At 38.1% G+C, this 23,439-nt stretch overlaps 2 protein-coding genes across 5 annotated transcripts in view; one reads left to right on the top strand and one right to left on the bottom strand.

Annotated features, from left to right (window-relative positions):
• Positions 1–15,501, bottom strand: part of ANGPT2 (angiopoietin 2) — a 49,556-nt gene extending 34,055 nt beyond the window's left edge. For all 4 annotated transcript variants that reach the window (XM_059835911.1, XM_059835912.1, XM_059835909.1 and 1 more), the window contains exon 1: positions 14,959–15,501. In XM_059835911.1, coding sequence (XP_059691894.1) covers positions 14,959–15,243 — 285 coding nt within the window. In that variant the 5' untranslated portion in view covers positions 15,244–15,501. The remainder of the gene's footprint in view (positions 1–14,958) is intronic.
• The window catches only part of MCPH1 (microcephalin 1), a 137,789-nt gene that overhangs the window by 87,988 nt on the left and 26,362 nt on the right, over positions 1–23,439 (top strand). The window lies entirely within an intron of this gene.

Here is a 23,439-nt window from a genome sequence, read left to right as displayed (position 1 = left end):
AAACTCTTAAAATACTAAATACAGACTTTAAAGTAAATTATATGCAGGAGATGGTTCAGTTAATGCCACTTGTGCACTAAATGAAAGCTTACCAGCTTATTCTCATGTCTGATTATATCTCTTTTAGAGGAAGCTGTTTGTTATGCTTTTAGAATTTATACTTTCTAGCAGAAGGAAAAAATTCTCCCCTTCACTGGGAATAATCTACTTGAATAAAAAAAAATGTTTCATTAATATAACATGAAACTGAATGCATGAAACACCTTCATTGTCTGTGCAAATATTTATGAAGAATGACTTTCACTCTGTGTTCTTGACTGGAAGTATTTTGTTCCTAATACTAAATGGTATTACAGCATGATCATACTTTCTACTGTATGCTTTGAACTAACTACAAAGGTTACAATCAAAATGGTGACCCAGAAAAATCAGAAGAGTGCATAGGAAAAGGAAAGAGACTTTGAGAGCTGAAACTATCCCAAAGTCTATCTTAGAGTTGAGCTCCCACGATTCCAGACACTGAGCTTGTTTTGTACATGTCATATTGCACTACTGCTTTCCTAACTGCGCATGCATTTTCACGTGGTTTGTCACCTGGAGGATGACATAGGTTCTTTATACAATATACGATGCATATACTTTATATGGTGCACAGATGTGCATTTTTTTAAGAGATGTAAATAAAATTGCAAATGAAAAATCTTCTTGAGACTTCCAAAAAAATGTTGTTACTAGAAACTAAATAGGAGCCTTGACAAATCTTTCAATAGTCTGAGTTTCTATATGGGTAAGGAAATAATTTAAAAGCAAAATTTAACAACAGTATCTTCAGAACGAAAACCAATTATATGGTGATTAACCGTTCTCATTAAGAGTTAAGGATATTCATTAGGCAGTAATCTAAGATTCTGAATCACCATTTTTCAAGATCACAGCTAAGTGGTGTTTCTCTTAGAAATCAGGGAAGGAATTCATAAAGTTCCCATTAGTCTAAAAATAAAGAATAAATAAATAAATAGTCTGAGTCATGAATGGCATTTTGCCGAAGTTCAGTAGCACTGAAGCCAGGAGGACAAGAAGCCAGTGATGCTTCTGCCATTCACTGAAATTAATATAAATATTCCTCATTATGTGCAACAAGTCACCAACATTCAAAATTAGGATTTCTTATTTATGAACAGTATAAGAAATACTGCTAATTGATACTTGATTTTTAAATACTAGGTTATAGCATTGGGCTGTAATTTCACAAATTGAATATTCAAATTTTTTGGAGACAAGCCTACATGTTTCAGTCATATTTTGTGCTTGCATGCTACCATCAGTGAATCAGGACTTTACCAGACTCGTATAAAGAGAGATTCTGCCCTAAAAAGCTCACATTTGAATAAACACGTGCTAAGATCCCAGATCTAATGTAATCCTTTCCCATTTGCATATTTTTTTTCCATTGCACTGAGCAACAGGCAGCTGAAATAAAAGCTGATGGCAGGGGTACTTAAGACATTTTTTATGAAAGACATTGTCTATGTAGCCTTATAAACTTTATGAAATTTTTAGCAAATTTGTATCTGTCTGGCACAGATTTTTCTTAATATAAAACCATTTATCTTTTTTCTTGCAACTTACAATATCAAGTTAATTTTGTTGTGAATTCCTCTCTCAACAGGAAAGTCTATTTTACAGAATAGCTCATGATGTGGTGCAGCAAATCATAGTGCAATTTTTTGAGGAAATATGAAGCAAATTCCTCTTTGCAAAATATGTTACTGGGGAAGTGAAAAAGAGCTAGGCATTCACAGTTCATTCTCAGCATTGCTTTCTAGGGAAGCAGTCATCTTGCATTCCACTTCCAACCAGAAGGAAGAATGATTCGGAGTTCAAGGATCAAACTAGTTAGGAAGCTGTGGAACACAATTCGTCCCTTTTGCAAGCTATAAAACTGGGTGTCTCTTGTTTCAAAGCTGTGATCACAGAGCATCTTTCAGCATGAAAAATCATTATTTTTTTAAAAAAACCTTCACAGATAAAGGAAACTGAAAGCATTTTGAGTAGTTCTTAAACTTTGCGACATACTGGCTTCTAAATATAGTTTACGGAGCTTTTATAAGATTTTTTTTTCTTGAAGAAGAAGCCTCAGTGATGATGCTACCAAGACAGAACCAGTCATTTGAGCTGAAGGCCTGCCAATTTTTGAATGCTCAAGACTTTGAGACAGTACATCTCAGCTGCTGATTTCAGTTTTGAAGGACTGAGTTTCTCTACTAAGAACTCACGCACTGATTTTCCTGTACATTTGCAGAGAAAAAAAAAAAGGTAATTTCCTCTCTTAAGTTCTGTAGTTCTTTTTTTAAGACATGCTGCATCTTTCTCTCCACTGTTTCCATTGCTAATAAGGTAGATGGACAAGGGAAGTGGTGTGTCTGAAAAGCTGCTACATTTTCATCGCCAGTCTGAAAATTCCTCGCTTGCCAGACCAGACCTGTCAGAGAACTTCTCTGAGGTTTCCAAAACACTGGCTGGGGGAAGCAGGACCCCAAAACCAAAATAGACTTGACTGTGACTACAGAAAGCACTAAGTGCTGCCTTAAGTAAGGGAAGCTCAGGTGGTCACCTCTGCTTATTTAAAAAACTGAGCATCGTGATATGTTCTTGTCAAATGCCACTTACTTATTTCCCTTTGCTGTTCCATTAGCACAGTTAAGAGTCTTTAAAGCAAAAGCTTCTGAGGAATTCCATGCTTGAAAGATAAAGCAGGAAGCTACTGTGTTAAGAGTGGACAAACACAAATGTTTGGAAATAAGATCAGCACATATAGGCAGCATATTGCAGAAATAAAATGTAGTGTGTAATGCAGAAAAAAAATATTTTAGATTATGTAATCCTGATAAAAAAGACATTTTTTGCCTCAATAGCTAAGATTATCCATCTAAAAGGAGGCAGTTCAGTTTGTTGGAACAGAACCAAGAAGAAAAGTCTTTCCATCCTTTGCTTCCAAAAGTTCCTCTTTGTCTCTGGTGCCCCACAGAAGCACTCAGGCAGTGATGGAAAGTCACCTCTCGAGCTGAGTTCCAGTCAGTCCTGAAAGCCTGAAGCCAGGCAGCTGCCAGTTGGTGCCCTTCTATTAAGACCAGAAACTGGAGCCAGATCCTCTCAAAACAAACGAAACTATTGGCATTGATTATAACAGAAGAGGAGGAAATATCAGCAAAAATGTCTGAAAACCAAAGCTATGCACTATAGGATGGGTATTTTATGGGAGGAAACTGTCCCTGTCTGTTAAGATCTGATGGGATGGGCCACTGAAGAGACTTTTAAATGCACTTTCAGGAGACACCCTTGGATGCAAGACTCTGCTCTCAAGATGAGTAACCACATCTAGCAACGGAGAAGGTACACTGTCATTGATACTGCATGTAGCTAGCCAGAAAAAGAAGCTGTCTTAATATCCAGGAGAGTATGCATGTAGGTGGGAGTTAAAAAGAAATTTAACAACGAGGACAAAATAATCCAGAACTGAGAATCCTGAATGACAAGGGACGTAGAGAAAAGGGAGTTCAGACTGGACAGCCAGGAAGCTGAATGGTCTTTACAAAGGGAAAGAAGAAGGGGGGGAAAAAGGAACTGAATCTGTGTGAGCAGAATTTTTAAAATGGATGTGTCAGGGATAGGAATTCATAAAGGCCATGAGCTGCAAAAGGGGGCTGGAAGACTGATCTTAAAGCCGGCCGAGGGAAGGAATTGTCTGGTTGGCTTGAAGGTTAAAAAACATTGTGAAGTTGGAAGGAAATTCACAGAGGAAAATGGTGAGTGCGAAGGACTTGACTGGATGAGACTCTTCGGAAATATTACTCCCCCATGGACTTGAGAGGGACAAGAAAAGGAAAATGTTTATTTCCTTGTGACTAAAATTATCACTCTTTTTTCTATTCTAATAGCACCCTTATGAGTTAGAAGTAGTCCACATGAACTAAGCCTTAAAGCACATGTCTAATTTACTGGTTTACTCCATTATCAAACTCAAATAGTTTTTAAAAAAAAGTTTTGCCTTTTGAGTCAAATGAGTTTTTAGATACATCAGATGAAATCTCAGTATCACTAAGAAGCCAGTGGGAATTTTTCTACTTGCTTAGAGCAGAGCTAGGTTTTTGTATGCTGTCCTCAGAGCCTTTTTAAAATAATAAAGTTTACCATAACAAAGAAGCTGAACTCAAGACACAGCTAAGTTTTCTCTGGAGGCAAGTCAAATAAACTTATGTGTCAGGGGGGAAAATTAGGGTATTATTAATTATATTTAAACTTTCTTCCGTAGCTGGTAAACTGTAGTTGTCAGAATCCTTGCTTGTACGTGGTAATATTTCAACAGGGTCAGATTGTTTATATTTGTTGTAGTTTATACTCTTTCTAAGGGTTAGGTTATTAGTCTTGGGGTTTACCTTGTAGTTATTTGAACTTTGTTTCATCATGTCAGAGTAGTTTTCAGAAAACATTCCCAGTAAGGCTCCAGTAGCAGTTACAACAGGGTTTATTAATTTACTATTACTTTATAGGCAATCATTATAGCTGACAGAAAATCTGGCATCGGGATGGAAGTTTGACATAAGTGAAAAACACAGGGATAGTTAATATGGTCAAAGTTCAGACCTCACGCAAGGAAGTTTAGTTTTATTTAAGTCAATTCCTGAGAAGCAGAAAAATACAAGATTTTGTCTGTTTTTACTCACTCACTTAAGCTGTCTTTTGCCTACTTTATCCATTTTTATAAAGTTGTATTAAGAAACTGGAAGCTGGTGTTCCCTTTGAATCGTTGAATTACCCTATTTATAGAAAAGCTTTCTGAAAAGAAAAGAAAAAACATGGAAATTGTTTCATTAAGTCTTCACCAGGGAATTTTCTTGAATATTGAAGTGTCTGAATGGACAGGATATTTGTTAATGCAATAGGAAAGTATGGCAAGCGTGTTTTCCATTGCTACGTATATTTCAGTCTTGATATGCAGCTTTTTTGATGTTCGAATGTTGACTTTTTGCACAGCTGAGATTGTCAGTTGACAGCTGATGCTGTGGAAAAATGAGGCTACTGCTTCTTGACTAATTGGCACATTCTCCTTAAGGGGCTGGTTTATATTTCATTTCAAAACTGTGGGTTTGAACTACTGCCTTGCAGGTGGTTACACCTTGCAAATGGAAATTGAGGAGACAATTGTTGTACAGAAGCACTTGTACAGAACATTATGTCGTAATTCAAAGGAAAGGACCCAAAGGAAGTATATGAAGTGTCTTAGTACAACCTCTACAAGTTCTCTGGAGGAAGATAAAATGATTTTTAGGTGCCAGCTATCAAAATTAAACCTCTCAGCTTACTCAGATACCTCAGTGTAAGGCTATAGGTCATATGATGACATCAGGTCATATGATGAAAGGCAGGCCTCCGGTACACTGATGTCATATCATATGTAGGGGAGCTGCTGGTGGGGTAAGGGCTATGGCTATTGCCCAGGAAATGTCCTTTCCACTGAGCTGGGTGTCTCCCCATTCCCACACCCTGACAGAATGGAACAAAAGAGGCTTTTTCCTTCCAGGATCACACACGTCAGGTGCAGGACTGACCCAAAAAGCAAGCATAGCGATGAAGCTGATAACATGAGCACACGAGGGGAATGACTCTTAATGCTTGCAGCGTGAGAATGAACCGGTCTGTAAAGCTGTCGCTTGGATAGGACTTAATACACTGCTCAGTCATTTTTATACTAGAGATTTGAAAAAGATCCTACCATTTTTAAATGGATACTATTTTTCTTTCTCCAAAGATGAGAACTTCTAGCTTTTCTCCCTGTCAAAAAGTTCTATTAAGCGGAACGTTTGCCTAGTGTGTTTTCATGTGGTTTTGACAAATACTTCATTCAAAAAGCATACTAAAACATTGCTTCTGAAGTAGCTCAAATGAGGACAGTGGTGTGATTAATTATGCTGTACCACACCAGAATGCTCTAATATGCTAGTTTTGACTTTATACTGAATTACTCTGGTCCTCATGTATGCTTTAGCACAGCTTTTGAAATGCACGTAGCTATCTTCAATTTCTTGATAATTACATTATTAAAAGGTATTACAGAGTCTAAAAATTGAATGCCTCTTAAAGAATTTCAGTTGCTAACATTGAGAGAGCTGTAATAGATCAAGCAAGGCTTTTTTTTTTTCCCTCTTTTGGAAACTTAAATAATAAGATGTCGTAGCTAGTTATTCAATAAAACAGTCTGTTAAGCTCTCTTAACACAACACACTGATTTTAATCCCTAACCAAAATCAGTGATAGAGAGTTGATATGTTGTTCCCCAGAGGATAAAGGTACACGATAGTTTCCCTTTTTTTTAAGCTCTGTCATGGTGCTTGAGACTTGAATACAAATACAAAACTGAGAAGATTATTTTTGCCCTACAGTATTAAAAGGCGTTTGAGCAAAGTTAGGACACAATATGCCACTTGGGTTTAACAGGAATCTCTAGAGCCAGCTGAATTGAAAATAAATTTGCTGTCATCTGAGAATTCTGAAGTATTCGCTCAGCTAGAGAGGGAAATGTTTCACTCCCTACATCTTTTGTGAGTAATGTAACTCTGTGAAGAATACCAGATTTCCAGCCATACTTTTACTAACAGCGAGAGAAGTTAATGGAGAGAAGGTTGCATATTCTATCAGCCTTCTCTTTTTAGCAGTCAGACCTTGTAATGACCTCAGTAGGCTCCTGGAAGATAATTAGATAAACTGATAAAGCTTTGTATGGGCAGTATAAAGACAGCAGAAAAGTTCCTGTAGCTTCCCTTTCTCTGTCCAGACTAAGCCATCATGTGCTGGAAGTTGGAATGAGAACAGATATCTCCTAATCATACAAATTGCAGGATACGTTTGCTGAGCTTTGTAAACAAAGTCTTAATTTTAGGGTTAACCTGTTCCACAAACAGATAAAAACTACTAGGATTTTCAGTAATTATTTGGAACGTAGTAAGCATTTTTAAAAAAAAAAAACAGCATTTAAGGAGTAGTAATGTATTTTCCTAGGCAGCTTGAAAACTGACACAGTGAGTGTTTGCAGAACTATTTAGGTGTGGAATTTTTTTAATCCAAAACATGGATCTGGATTTTGTAACCTGAAGAATTCTTTAAGATGTCCTCTGAGCTTGGTTTTCTTGGAATAGACTTCAGGTTCACCAAACAGTATTTCATTTATTCTCACTAAAGAATAAATACAATTCTCTTTTCCTCTGCCCCATTTCCTAGAGATACATCTGTTAAAGGAAATGAAATGATGACAGTATTTCCAGTTGTAAAGCCCTTTTTAACTTTTTTGTGTGTGTGTGAGGTTATTTGGTTTAATTTGTTCCACTGTGGAATGTGCCGTATCTCTAAAGCATTTCTAAGCATTAGATTACTGTGCCATACCTTTTTTTTTCCGAGATGCTTAGCCCTATGAAATTATCTAATGCTCCTGTTATTTTATCACCTGTAATTTATATTTGGCTAGTCTGAGAACTTCAAAGAATAACATGGCAGGTAAAATTGTCTGTGCATATTTCTGAAACTTCTTATTCAGTGCCATAGAAACTCTCCTTTTCTTGAAAGGGATATTGATACTTATGGTCCACTGACAAAACTGTTTCCTCGGTGGTTTAGCTGTTATTACCTGTGAGAGATTTCCTAGTGAGAGCATTTGGACTACCAAAATATTTTCTGTGTGCAACATCCTTGTTTCATATACTAGTACATATATGAAATATTTTTTTATTCAAGAGACATCTTCACAGAATCACTACAGTTGGAAAAGACCTGTAAGATCATCAAGTCCAACCATCAACCCAACACCACAATGCCCATTAAGCCATGTCCCACAATGCCTCGTCCACACGTTCCTTGAACACCTCCAGGGATGGTGACTCCACCACTTCCCTGGACAGCTTATTCCAGTGTTTCACCACTCTCTCAGTAAAGAACTTTTTCCTAATATCCAGCCTAAACCTCCCCTGGTGCAACTTGAGGCCGTTTCCTCTTGTGCTGTCGCTTGTCACTTGGGAGAAGAGACCAACACCCACCTCTCTGCAACCCCCTTTCAGGTATTTGTAGGGAGCAATAAGGTCTCCCCTCAGCCTCCTCTTCTCCAGGCTAAACAACCCCGGTTTCCTCAGCCACTCCTCATAAGACTTGTGCTCCAGACCCCTCACCAGCTTCGTCGCCCTTCTCTGGACACGCTCCAGCACCTCAATGTCCTTCTTGTAGTGAGGACCCCAAAACTGAAGACAGTATTCGAGGTGCGGCCTCACCAGCGCCGAGTACAGGGGCACCATCACCTCCCTGCTCCTGCTGGCCACACTATTTCTGATACAGGCCAGGATGCCGTTGGCCTTCTTGGCCACCTGGGCACACTGCTGGCTCATATTCAGCTGGATGTCAGCCAATGCCCTCAGGTCCTTTTCCGCCAGACAGCTTTCCAGCCACTCGTCCCCAAGCCTGTAGTGTTGCATGGGGTTGTTGTGACCCAAGTGCAGGACCTGCACTTGGCCTTGTTGAACCTCATACAATGGGCCTCAGCCCATCGATCCAGCCTGTCCAGATCCCTCTGCAGAGCCTTCTGACCCTCAAGCAGATCAACATTCCCTCCCAACTTGGTGTTGTCTGCAAACTTGCTGAGGGTGCACTCAATCCCCTCGTCCAGATCATCAATAAATACATTAAACAAGACTGGCCCCAAGACTGAGCCCTGGGGGACTCCGCTTGTGACTGGCCGCCGGCTGGATTTAACTCCATTCACCACGACTCTCTGGGCTTGGCCGTCCAGCCAATTTTTTACCCAGTGAAGAGTGCACCTGTCTAAGCCACAATTCGCCAGCTTCTCCAGGAGAATACTGTGGGAGACAGTGTCGAAATCTTCTCCCATTTTCCTTTCTGCAGTCTGTATGGGTATCCTTAAGGCTCCCATCAGTATCTTATTGCTAACTAGATGCCAGAACCTTTTTCTCTGAAGTACAACTTGCATCTTCTGTTCCAGGAAGAATTTTTTTATGATAAGGGTGATGAGACACTAGAAGAGACTACCCAGAGAAGTTGTAGATGCACCATCATTGGAAGTGTTCAAGGTCAGGTTGGACAGAGATTTGAGCAACCTGATCTAGTGGAAGATGTCCCTGCCCACAGCAAGGGGATTGGGCTTTATGATCTTTGAAGGTCCCTTCCAACCCAAACCATTCTGTGATTCTGTCAGGATGTGGGAATGGGAAGACACCAAACTCTACGGAAAGGCCATCAGTCCCAGTTTGACTCTTGTATCTAAGCTGTTTTAACAAGTGGGAAGCATAATGTTTATCTATATATTCACATCACATTTGCAGCCTAGTCCACATTTCTACTTTCTACCTATAGTCTCTTGATTCTGAGGCTTACAAACTTTAGTGCCAAAGTAGCATGCCAGGATGAAGGCCACGCAGCATGCTAGCTTTTGCAACTTCTTCAGCAATGCTGATAAATCTGCCTCTTCAAGGGGGATTTCTTTTAAATTTTCCATGCCTCTATTTCTCTCTCTTCCAGGCTGAAAAGACAGACTGAACTTACTCTTGGGAGCTAATTAAGATAGACTGAGTCATCTGATGAAACTCTGGGTTTGCTAAGCTCCAGAGAAGGATCTGCAAGTGGCACCTCTCTGTTGTAGACCCTAGTCTAAGGCCTGAGACTATGTCTTCTAAATCAATTGGCAGCATTTTGCATGTCTAGACCTATAATAATGGTAATGATGGAGGAAGACAGCGTTACTTTGCCCCCATCCTGGCTTTCAGCCAAAGCTATGTAAAACCCCATGAAATAACAGATGCAACAGGAGCTTCTCGCATTAAAGTATCTAAAAGGTTGTTTAGTGGTTTTCTAAGCTGCCTTGGTTTACTGTAAGAAGTATTTTAAATCAAATAATGTATTATATGGTATATTTTCAAAAGCACAAGTACTGTAGTATGAAAAGGACAGTATAATACAGTCACTGAAAATATCTAGTATTGTCATATTTTGAAGGTTAGAAATGGGTATCTGTGTCTTCTGGGCAAAATTCCGTTCTAAGCAATACATACATGATAGCTTCTTGTGATTAGGAATCAAGCCAATTAAATCAGTTGTTTCCCTTGGTAAATTATGTTATTGAATTTGTTCATAATTAAAAACAAAAAAAGGAGCAGTAACAAGATAATTGTCTGTAAAAGGAACATCATTCTGAACCTCAGTCTCTCTGCAAAAGTTTAAGATATTCTAAATGTTTTGCTGTTAAGTTTTGTATGTTAAGTGGGTATGCAAGCAGAAAGGACTGGAATCTACCAACTCAAGCATCTCCAGGCTCATTTCCTGTATGTGCACTTGAAGAAAGAGAAAAAAGAAGAAAAATAAAGCACTTGATGTCAATAATTAATGGAGAAAGTCTCCCAATTTGCTGTTCGGACCAGTCAAAGTTGATAAGTTTATGATCATATTAATAACAAACAAACTACATGAAAATATATCGTGAATGCTAGTAAGAGACTGGTTCAGTAAAACAAGCCTCTGTTTATCACATTTTTTACTGCTAACATCTTGGAGGTGGTGAGCTCACACTTAAATTTTGTCTGGCAGGTCTGTACAAGAAAATCTGTAGTCCTCTTTGTTGATTTTGTACAATTTCATACCTGTATCACCAATTTGGTATTTGTGGAACGATGCAGAAATAGTCTGTACGACCCAGTTTTTAAAGACATGCAAAAATGTCATTTCAAATCCTTTCACAGAAGTTTACCTACAGGAGATACAACAATAAACTGCATAGTCAGATCATTTAAAGTAGCGTGGAAACTTCATCCGATAACCTGTACTAATCTGAAAGTAAAAAAGCATTTTCTTTTGGGTCCTGATGGTACGCTTCTGCTTAGCAAATACATAGCTGATAGACAGAAACAAGCACTTTCGACAATAAGTGAAAACAGATGCATTACTTAAGAAAGGAATGCAGCTCTTGATTCAGAGTCAGACTCATCTCTTGCGTACTTCAAAATCCAACACTGTACAATATATTTTTCCTTGTTCATTGTGTGCAAATCTTTTTGGATGACAGCATGTCAGAATATCTTTTTGTATTTAAGAAAGGAAGTTCAGTACAAGTATGACAATAATTATAAACTTTCATTGATAATTCCTCATCAAAAATTATAAGCATTCATTCCTGTATATCTTAAAACATCTGATTTTATTGTCTTTAGAGAAGAAACACATTTCAAATTGACAAAGGGTTTTTAGTTTCCAGGATAATAATGACAAGGAAAAACGAATCTCAGATTAGAGGATCCAAAGTTACTGAACCTCTGTCAGCAAAGTGTCCCCCTCCCAATCTGCTGGGATGGTTCAGGATGAAGTTCTGGTCTTAGGCTTAAATGTTGACTCCTGGCACAGACTTTTATTTTCTAGTCTTTTGATCTGCTGATAAACTACAAATAAATTGCCTATATTCCATATGCTATAATCAATTTGATCATACATTGTTTTCAAATGTTTATAACAGGAAAGACTAAGAAAGTATGACCCATTTCTTTTACACTATTGCTTTGAACAGAGTCACATCTCCTGAGTCATAGGATCTAGTAAGAATTTGAATTTGAATTTACCAAGTAAATTCAAATTAGCATTTAGTCATTTCAGTATCTTTAATACCTGAAAAAAATGCAGTTCCTTCAGTACAAATGTCATGATCCAAATGGTAAAGCTGCCATTAATTCAGATAGAGATTTGTTTAATTGTGGAATTTACAGGAATTGCCTGTCTTCTAGGAATATCTGAACAGCTGATGTTGGTTTTATATAAAAAAATTCCAAAGAATAATAGCCAACATACATGTCTACATTTAGAATTTCCAGTCTTGTGTCTTAGCTGTATACCAATCTGCTATCCTCTCAAATTAATTGAAAATATTGTTATTGTGAGATTTGTTCTCCCTGCCCACATGTGCATTAAAAAAAATCTTACACTTCAATATACAAATTGATCCCTAGGTAGGGAAAGTCAAATTGGAAAGTTTCGGGTATATTCCTGCACAGCTGATCTAGGGTTTTGGCTTTTGCTCTACAGCATCGCTTACTGGCTTGCTGCTAACCACTGGATTAGGTGGAATAGTGGTTTGTTCTAGTATGTCATCTGAACGCTTAAACATAATCTATTTTTGAAAAGACGTTCCAGTTTTATGTATGGTATGTACAGTAGTGGCATAAGGCATTAATACAGTTCAGACCAAAAAAATGTGTTTTCATGAAGCAGAAACCAATTTAAATTGTAGAACAAAGTCTTCTGCTCCCTGTGCAGGAGGAGATCCGAAAAGAACCTGGACCTACGTAACTCATTTTCTTCCCATTGTGTTTGTCCATTAACCAGATGAAGCACACGCTTCCCATGCTGTTCCATTCATACAGCCTAGCGTTCATTCAGAAACAGAATGTTTCCTTTAGTTGATGGATTAAAGGCAGGAGGGGGGGAGGAGTGTAAAAATGTTTTAGGATGTGCAATACTTCAGCAACAATGTTTAAAGGTTAATTCACGCTAGAAGTTTCTAATTTATTTTTTTTACACAATTTCAAAACAAAACCGGTGGTGCCTCTTAAATGAGCAAAAATAACTTTTTTAAAAAGCGAGACTTAAAGCAGTTTTTGTGCAATTGCTGAGAAGTTAATGTCAGGTTATTTTTTAAATCAATCTTTTATTACACTTTCCATACAGTATGAAGACTAAGTGAACTTTTTTTTTTTTGCCATGTCTTGACTAATCTAGTATTATATTTTGGTGAGTTGAAATATGAACCTAGGAATGTGTATTAGTGACCTTAGGAAAACAGCAAGTAAACTCTGTAAGCAACTTTAAAGGTTATTGTTTGCTTTTCATCTTCACTCGCAGACCAGGTGTCTCTAGCAAAGCAAATCTGAGGAAAAGCTACTTTTGTTGGAGTCTCTTTGTGAACAAAACAGATGACATAAAGAGCAGGTGTTAAAATAGTGAAAAAGGCAAACAGCAGTTATTTTACAGGATGTTTAGCTGTGGAACAGCTAGAAAAAAATCAGGCTATTCTAAAGCATCTTATTTGGAAATCCTTGCACAAATAAAAGAAACATTTCTCTGTTTTGTAAAAGAGAATTTGCCTTTTGATCCCCCAAAGAATAGGCTAGATATACTTATCCTATTCCTCTTGTAACTGATTTCCCAGGGACTGACAGGAAAAAGCCTAGTTTTTACTAAATAAGGATGCTGGAATTTGCTTACTGGTTTCTGTTTACCTGATGCCACTTATGATACTGTGTTTGCCTACTTAAGTGGCATTTAGCACTGGAGTCCTGTGTGTGATTTTACTATTTATGTTAGGAAATTGCTTAGCAGCTGGGTAGATTAGACTGGTTTACTTTGTGTGTTTTTCATCCTGCATTGCACATCTGTTAATGTTGGTCTTAACATCACAATAGTGAGCATTGTAAATTAATAAGTGTGTGTTTGCCTGTGAGATTAAAAAAACAAAAGCTACTGAACTGACATTATTTGGATGCCTACATTAAGCATCCTAAACCCATAAAGACAGATTTAGAGGCCCACACTGCAGCCTTCAAGTGTATACATTTTGGATTTAAGCTTCAATGTTCATTTTCAGGTAGATGACAACACTATGCTTTCTGCTTTGAAGTATGACTTCTGTTTCTTACACAAATTGTCTGGCAGGTTCCTTTGATTGTATCATGCTAGTTCTGTAACTTTGTAACTGATGAGAGAAGTGAACCCTAATGCAAAATTATTTTATAATCATGTAAGCTTAGAATAAAGAATTGGCTACTCATTGTAGAGAATTGTGAATTCTCTCCATTTGCAACAAGTATTTCTTTCTTTATGAAAAAAGAACTTATGACATCACTTGAACACTTATTTGGAGATACTACGTCAACTGCTCAGATGAGTCCTCAAAATATTTATTGCTTAGAAGTTAGGCATCTTGGTATGAAACATAAACACTCATAAATTTACTATGCAATTAAACTATACTATCATACTTTTTCAGGTACCAGTGAAATACAGGTTTATTAAATCAAAATCTATTCAACTGTATAGCATTTAGAATCAAGTGAGTTTCTATTAAAATGTGGCCTAGTGATCAGGTTTATTGTCCAGTAATATTAAGAATATATGCAGCATGCACTATTTTTCTGCTCTTTCAGGTATAATTTTACAAATGTTGCCACTTTGGCAATACACGTCATTTTCCCTTACTTACAATGGAGTTGCATTAAAGGAAGCTATGTGGCATCTGCAACACCTTTTCCAGAACATTTTTCCCTTGAATATTGTGTGTTTGAGTGGAAGTGTTACAGGATGAGGAGGATATCCACTAATGAACTTTCCTGAAATTCTATCACTTCACTAGGCTAATTTCACTGCAAGTCAGACTTGCAGTCTTTGCTTAGAATTATAATTCTTTATCAGTGGGGCTTACATATGTTCATTTCTGCATGCAAGTTTTGAAATCACGTTTCAAATAACAGTTTTCAAACATGCTTCAGATAAAGGTACAGTCTATATTCTTTAAATAGAGACAAAATAGCCCTTGTCAGTTAACTGTAAATTAGTAGCTAGTTCTTTCATGTCAGAACTTTCAGACATTCTCGCAGTCTGCCTGCGTGTGTAATTACTGTTTGTCCAAGCAACTCCAATGTAATGACAGACTTTAAAGCATGAGCTCTGCAGGGCAGTGCAGTTCTCTGTTCCTTTCTAGTCAGTAAAATTATGTTCTCAGACTTCAAAACAACTTTTTGATTCTGCAGTTTAGTTTAGTGATAACGCATTTTGTGAATTTAGAGACTATTAGAAGAAAAAACCCCACACTTAAACAGAGAACAGGATGCTGTAAACAAGATTTTTAGACTAGAAATGATATTATCCTACCTTCATTAGCCACTGAGTGTTGTTTTCCATGATGTTTTCAAGTAGCTGCAGTCTTTGCACTGAATCGTCATAATCTAAAGGTGCGTCCCTTTGCACTGCGTTGGACACGTAGGAAGTAGAAGATCGGCAGTTGTCCGTCTCAGGCAAGAGGAAGGTATAGCTGCATGACCCGTGCTGAACCTGGTACTGCTTCTTGCCTACCGTCTCCATGCTCTTACTAAAGGAGTTGTATCCTGAAGCTAAGAAAATGCTGCAGCCCAGAAAGAAGTAAACAGTCAGCTGCATTTTAATTCCTGCGGTAGCCCAGCAGACCTAGAGTGCTTTGGTGCGCTGGCGAGAGCCCAGACCTAGCTAACCTGCGCTGAAATTGAGCGCTCTGCTGCCATGTGCCGTCTGAAGGAGGGCTGGGCTTTTCTGCTGTCCTCGCTGCAGACTGGAAGCGTGCCGTCTTCTCCCCCGCCGCCGTGCCCTGAGCTGTCAGATGCCGAAAGCAAGCGCAGTCCCCTCGAAGCTGCGGGAGCCGGCCCCGCTTGGCCCGCCAGCCGAGAGGCTCTCTCCTCCTCGCCCGTGGCAGGATTTCACGGCCTCGGCACCCGAATCAATCACTTTCCTTCCCTTATATGATAAGTTGATAAGAGCAGGCAGACATGTGGAGCGGAGCTGCTCCTCCCTCCCGGCTTCGCCAGTGCCTTCCTGCGGGGGGCGGGGGGGGGCATCTGCAAAGCGGGCTGGGGGGAGAGCGCTCGGCCGGGCGCGGAGCGGCGCGGGGCTGCGCGGGGCGGCGCGGAGCGAGAGGAAACCCCGGGGAGGAGCCGGCAGCAACAGGACCCCTGCGAATTCCTGCAGCACGGCTCTAATTAAGAATTTCCTAGACAGAGCAATCAGTTCCGATAGCCTCCAACTACGCTTGTAAATTATTTGTGGTGGTAATCATTTTTAAACACTGACCGAAAAAAAAAAAAGTCCCTGGGCTTGTTCGTTCTTCTTAAAGATTTTTTTTTTTTTTTTTAATGTGCTGAACCAAGAGGTAATTTCGCTTGAGTTTAATGCATTGTGTAATTACAGAGAAAGACACTGTCCTAAGCATACAAAAGCAGGCTTGGGCACATCCTTGCAAAGAGAACAAGAGAGGGGTTTTAATGAAAAGTTTTCAGTCGAGCACAGACTTTGTACTTTGCTCAATCTCTGAGACAAATACTCATTTTTAGGCATGTCTTTCGAGAATTAAGTGTTTTCAAGCTTTTCTTTTCGTAATGCTTTTTTCTCTGTATTAAATGGCTAACTTTGGAAGTGCTAACATTAGCAAGAGTTGCAAATCTCGAGTCAGCTGGGACTGGAAGAGGGAATAACTATACAGACACAGCGGCAGTAAGGCATGCCTCGGGAAGCGGTATGGCTGAATAGCAGTTACCCTGTCAGCTCTCACTAGCCCAATTCCCTGACCTTAGAAGCGGGAAATACCTGTAAAAGGTGAGGGAGAAGCTAATAAAGTAAGTATTTTTAATGTGTATCTAAGAGTAAAAAGGAGCTGCCCCCTACTTCCCACTCCCATGTTCTCTGCAATGATCAGTGATCTTGAAAAAGCGGAAAATTACTAACCAACTTACCAAACCCTGGGAAAGAGTTGATTCCACTGAAATTTTGGAAAAGTTACTTCTCTGTTTTAGAAAATGTCTTCTTGAAACCAGCACAATAGGATACTGACTCCTGAAGACAAACTGCCTGACAGTTTTGCTAGGTCTGGATCTGGAAGCTATAGATTTTTCTTAATTAAAATAAACAAAGCAAATGCCATGTTAGTCAAACGAACATGAATTACAGACCAAAGTTTCTCCTATATGAGGAAAACCCTAGTGTGCCTCGGGATCTCTTAGGACAGGCTTTCTTACACAACTTGCTATATTTCATATAGTGTATTAATGTGGCTTTTACTTTTTAAATCATGGAAGTGGTGTTCAGGGGTTGTCAAAAATAGTTGTAGCAGCTAAAATGCATGCCTTATGTCGTTGGAAGCTGTTGGGATTTCTTTACATAATACATAGTTACCTCTGGAAAGGAAAATCTCTAGAATTCAATTCTGGAGACTTCCAGAAAGGCTCAAATTATACTTGGACTGTGACCTGTGGAACCAATTTGTCAGATTTTCTTCCTGTGGAGTGTTCATCTGCCACTGTTCATCCTTCCAGCCAGAGGAAATGGAGGAATATGTTTAGATCTTGGGATACAGTCAGGATTATTTTCTACAAAATGTACATACTAGGACAGTTTGACATATAAATTACGCATTCTCCATCCCTTCAACTTTGTATTGCAATAGCAAAGCAAATTAATGTGACAGCTACCTGCATTGTTAATGCAGGTTCAAAAGCTTTCTCCTTAGTGATTTCTGCTTTTCAATATATTGAAGTCTTTGAAAGAATGCTTAATTCCATATGAATAACAGTCTTTTGCCAAGCTAGTTGAGAAACCTCCTATTATGCAATGAGGCTAGCATGTAGAATTCGATTTATACACTAGACTGTGTGAAGCATTTCTAGGTATCTAACCAGACATTCAAATTCAATATTATCTTTTATTTGACTATTTTTCATTAATTTTCTAAGTTAAATGAGAATTTCCTATTGTGGCTTGTACTTGTCCTTAAATTGGTCTGCTCCCGGCTTTCTTTTCCTCTCACAGCTAGTGCCCTCCATACAGTAGTGCCGAAAATAAGAATGCTCCAGCCCTGAAAGCATTTCTCTGCTAAATGACGAGGAACTGGAAGATAATCTTAATTTTTCTGATTCTATTTTCATGGATTTTTTTAATCCCTTAGTTAGACATTAAAGGGAAAGATGAGACTGACCAGTGTAGTCTTTCAGGGTTGTTTTTTTTGGTTATTAAACATCTACTCAAGTGACTGTACATATATAAAAGACAAGATTTAATGGATGCTGAGAATTCATTAGGCAGGATTTTTCCATGAGAGGCTTGATTAAATGGACAGTTTTTTAATTGCTATGAAGCTTGCCATCTGTACGCCACACTGGTGAGTCAGATCACCAACATAATCTGGCAGCTCAGTTTTGCTGGGTTTTTGAGGAGAGACTGGAGTGTCTCTAAAGGTTTGAACTGGAGTCTGTTTTCCTTTAGGAAAGGCCGATGCATGACCCCGGGAGGCCCTTGAGCCGTACTGGGGCCAGGAACAAAACTGAACTTGGAGGCTGCCTAAGAAGGCTTGCTGTATCTTGGACCTCCACTAGGGAGAACTGTGGTTGTATGAATACTGGAAAGAGAAACTAGTTCACCTTTTAACTGGTTTTTTGGCTGGGTTTGGTTTTTTGTGGGGTTTTTTTTTTGAATGAATGAATGAATGACTGGCCAGTTGCTATGGCAGCTGTCAGCAGTTCGTGGAAAAGATATGGAAAGTGCAGGTATTATTCTGAGAAGTGACAACAAATTACTAATTGAAGACCCTTACCAGCACAGCAGGCACCACCAGTTAGCTACTCTGCTGTGCTTCTCATCTAGCTCTTGGAGTAACACCCTGAGGTTCACCATGGTCATGTTTTCCCCAAATTTTCCTTGATACTTTCTGGCTGTAGGGGCAATAACTGGAATACAACCCCCAACACACACATATATCTGAGGGAAGATTTTTCTGTTTCCCCATCTGGGTCCAATGGACTCATGTTGCTTTAATGAAGTGCTCTTTCCCACTGCCCAAGAAAGTTCGTGAGCGTTCACCTTGCCAACAAAATAAATATACATCCCTTTAACCCTTCCCTACAGGATAGTGCTGTATTTGGTGCATCTTTTGGAGCATTTGATTGTGATCCTTCAACCTTTCTATCCCTTTGGGAGCAGCTTTCCCAGCTGTGGAGGAGGAAGTGGTCTTCTCTGCCTCCCCAGGGAGTCAAAGCCAGTCAGAGTTCAGGGGGAAAGAAAGTAGTAACAGCTAAATTTAGAAAACTGGTGTGAAAAGTACGGCAAGTTAAATACATTTTTGTCCTTGAAAACTGAAGAGGAGGAAGGAAGATGCCTGTATACAGCCTTTTTACTGAGCCTCAGAGGCATAATAACAAGTCTGTATGCAGGCCAGGGCTTATTCCAGAAAAGCTGAATGACAGGGAAGATGTCTCCTGTCAGTTATGAGAAGGAACATCTCATTGTTAGACATGTTGAAGTAGGAAGGAATGTAAATAATTTAGCATGCAATCTTATATATGCCAGTATGAAATTGAGTAAAAAGTTGTAATTCAGACCAGTTGCTTCCTCTAGTGGTTTTTTTCATGTTCATTGTTTTCTTCACCTTTTATTTCTACTGTCGATATGGAGTGGTACATTTATTCTGCAAACTGAAATATAGCTTCTTGGCCTGTGAATTCCTGCTTGCTTTATAGCTGAGTGTATATAGTAGTTGACGTAAAATAGCAAATAGTGACTTGGTATATTTAAAGTACAAATTAGATCTTTCCCTTTTTAGAAAGAAGATACCCACTCTACAGAACTTACCTTATAAGAAGAGCTGAAATGTATATTTTGTCAAAACTAAACATTTACAGCATTTTGCCAGATGTGTTGCAGGCAATTTCCTTTCCTGGGAAACAGTAAATTCCCTTACTCAGCCAATCCTGTTTTTATTCCATACAGCATATGACTAAGCTGCTTTGAGAGAGATGGCTGAATACCACTAACATTATCTTTTCAATTATCATTTTACTTACAGCTGCACAGCTTCTGTTTGACAGGCAAATACAGAGATCTTACGAGATCTCTGATAGAAAAGGAAGCATAAAACTTTTTGAGGTAATGTAAGAAAATGTTGACTTGGCTTTAGTCTGCTATCTGCAGACTTTGCCACCTAAAACTTTCAAGATGTTGATTTAGTAGATAAGCAAGTTCTCATTTCAGCAGTTTTCTTGCTTTAGCAAGGGAAAAATACGCAATGAAATATGTGCAAAATAAAGGCAGAACAATGTAAACAAGTAGGTTTTGGTGCTGCATTCTTATAGGGATATTTGATCTACATATATAAATGAAAATGCTGTAGTGTGAGAATATGGAACTTCAAAATCAAAACTGAGATGAAAAATTATCTGAAACTTGGCATAAATTAATGAAGTATTTTATATATTCCTGGTATTTACATTCCTCACATTTTGACACTCAATGTTAAGTCCCCACCTTTGGTTCCTGGTACTTTAATATTAGTTTATGATAGTTCCATTTGCGGGCTTCAAAATATTTTCTTTCACTGGGAGTATTTTAGCATGTTTCTCAGGAACAAATGTCAACGAGGACAAGACTCATGAACTCGTAACTTAAAAAGCAGGGAACAGGATCTTGGACCCTACTAGATTTTTAGTCTGCTGAAAATCTTATCTGTTTTGAGATCTTACACTCTCTTGGAAAGAGAGGAGTGCCAGATTATTATGTTTTCCGATAAGCCAAAACAAGTTGTTTTCATCAAGACCCATAGTTCAGTTCTTTAGTACTTCTAAAATTAGTGGTAATATCTTACCAATCGTTCCTCCTTTCCCCTCCATTTGCCTATTATCCTTTTTATTCGGTCTGAACTTCTCCACCGGTCTCTCACAACTTCTTTAAAAAAATCTCAGGATTCCGGTCACTTTCTCAGCTGCTGCTTGTTTCTAATCACTCAGAACATCTGGTGTAACATCTTGTGAATTCATAGTCATCTTTATGTTCCATCTCTGACATTCCCTCATGTCTCCTTTGAGTGCCCTTCCTTTCAAGGGAGGGCATTTACCCAGTAATTCTCATATTGTACTTTTGCTGAGGGGACAAGAGGTCAATAATCTGATCCACTGAAAATTTCACTTACCACTCTGTCTTGGTGACTCAGTCTGTTTGTTCCCATCTTGCCTTGTAACATTCAATCCATCATTTTAGTACACGGTATTTTTCCTAGATGTCACGCCATTAGTGGAAGCGTAATGTGGCCAAAACCAGCCTGTGTATCTTCCCTTGGAAATGCTTGCATGCTAGCCCCTTTTTCTCTTTCACAGTTGATACTGCCACCATCCCTCAATGCATTTAAATCTATAATGTGCAAGTTATGTTTATATCCCTTTGTTTCTTTGGTATTTTATTCTCTTCCTTTTTTGATGCTATGCTTTCATTAACGTCTCTAAAATTTCTATGTTGATTCTCATCATCAACACATTGAATTTTGTAACATACTCTGTCTCGTTCCTCCATAACATTTGAAATGTGACTTGCTTATGAAGCTTATTATATTAGTTCTGCCTCTCTTAGCAAATTACATTCAACTTTATTTTCATAAGAATTGTTAGACAACTGTCAGAGCCTCATGCAAGTAGACTATCTACTTAATTGCTTCTAGTTTGTTTTCATTTTTGGAAGCTCTAAATTCAGCACCTCTCCTACCAAATATGTCAGCTTCATTGCTTACTTTATAGGCACTGACTGGATTGGCTTTCTTGGATTGTCTTCGTTAAACTTGGGATGTCTTTTCTCAGTTAATCTGACATTTAACGTGACCATATTTTCCACTTATAGACTTATTTTGATATCTGACTTTTGTTATATAACATATGCTCAGGGCTTTTTGACTGAGATTATATTAACATTAAAAGAAATTATATATTTCTATATATACATACTTATTTCTGTATATAAGTGTATGCTTACTATGTTGTAGATGCCACTGTACCTAAAATATACTTAGTCATATTAATTTAGATTGGGACTTTATGATATCACATCTTGAGCAATAACAATAACATGAATTAATGTTTTTTGAAATCTCTGTCATTATCACTTCCACATTCCAAAACCTTCTTAAATGGAAAATGCTTCTTAGTTTTTACTCTTTCATTACTTCTATAGTGATTTCCTTTATCAATCCAAATTCTCAAGGGATATCTGAAGTAGAATACGGAAAGACCTATAAAACTGTAATCTATACAAATAATGTATGCGGATATCTAAGAAGATTCTCACAGTTCATTAAGGAAGTTCGTATTTGTAGGACAGATGGTAGTTTCTTTCACTGTTAGCATTTTTTTAATAATTAATGTTATTTTAATCTTTGAAAGATGAATCATCCATGTACAGAAGTAGGAAGTGAGTCCCAGGATTATGAAGAATAGTTGCTATATGTCCTTCCTCCTTAACATTTGTATATTGTTTGGCTATTGTGCCCAAAGGTTGTGCTCATTCTCTTCAGAGTTACGTGATGACAGCAAACTTGAGTTGGTAACAAGTGTATGTCAAATAGCATGAGTTCAAAATTAACATGGAAATTACAGCTAATGTTAAGGATCTTACAATTGGACCACTGAATATCTTTGACAGTCTTAAGTGCTGTGCCCCGTCTATCTCCCATACCAGGCAAAACATAATACAGCACTTGTTTAAACAGGTTACCATTGGTTTGAAACTGAATGAAATAACTTGGATGCTAATGTGTATCAACTAGCTCTAGTAAGGCCTTTAAAACCCGTTTTTAAAAATTGTTTCCATAGCACATGCATATTTACTCTTCATTATTGAATTATATGTGAAAACATTAACAGATAGTCTTACTCTATATGCTCATATACTGTTTATATGCTCTTTGAAAAATGTCTTCTTAATTACATTTTTGTGCATTTGGACAATTTAAACGTAAAATTTTTATGTAAGGTTTTGACTTTTGTTGCATTATGTGAATGTCATATTATGTGGATGTGAAAAGGCAGCAGACTGTGAAAGAATCCAGAAGGCTTTTGGAAAATGAGAAATCTGCCTTACTGACATCTTAAAGAAAAATGCATATGCCGTTTGTTTAAAGGAATGTATTTTTAAAATGTCTAAGCAGTTGACAGTAATCTAGCCTCACAAATCACCCCAGTCCCTGTAATTTAAACCCTTCCTCTTGTAAGCAGTCATTCAGGTTAGCGGAAGGTTCTCTCATCTGGTAATAGCACACTTATTTGATAATAACAGCATGTCATACTTCCGAAGAGCATGTTCAAGTTAAGACTCTGAATTCAAAGATAAACTGATGTCAAAGAGAGAATGAAAAGGAAGTGAGAAACTGTGTAAGAGGAATAAACAAAGCTTTCAGAGAGAGAGAGGACATTTATGGCAACAGTAAGGTACCTAGTTCCTGACATCTGTTTCCCTCAAGAAAAAAACACAGTACATACGCTAACCTTTTCATGAAGAGTGCAAGAAAAATATTTGCAGCATATTTTTATATATTCATATTTGTTGAATTGTATTATGGATGTGTAATCTGAAGAGGACAGAGCAACTGCAAACTATTTTTGCACTCCATAAAGATAAATCTTTGCTTTTTTCAATACTAATAAACATAGTTCAGTAATAGTCCTCAAAAACAGTGCCCACCCTCTTGCTGTTTCTGCCTCAAAAGCTGGGCATTGTTTTTATCATTGGCCTTACTGCTGTACAAGCAAAGGAAGGAACTAAACTATTTTTTTCCCTAGTTGGTGAGGCATCAAAACCTGT

Source organism: Gavia stellata, chromosome 2 (genome assembly GCF_030936135.1).
Source record: "Gavia stellata isolate bGavSte3 chromosome 2, bGavSte3.hap2, whole genome shotgun sequence".
Lineage (NCBI taxonomy): Eukaryota > Metazoa > Chordata > Aves > Gaviiformes > Gaviidae > Gavia > Gavia stellata.
This window is presented reverse-complemented; position numbering and strand designations above follow the sequence as displayed.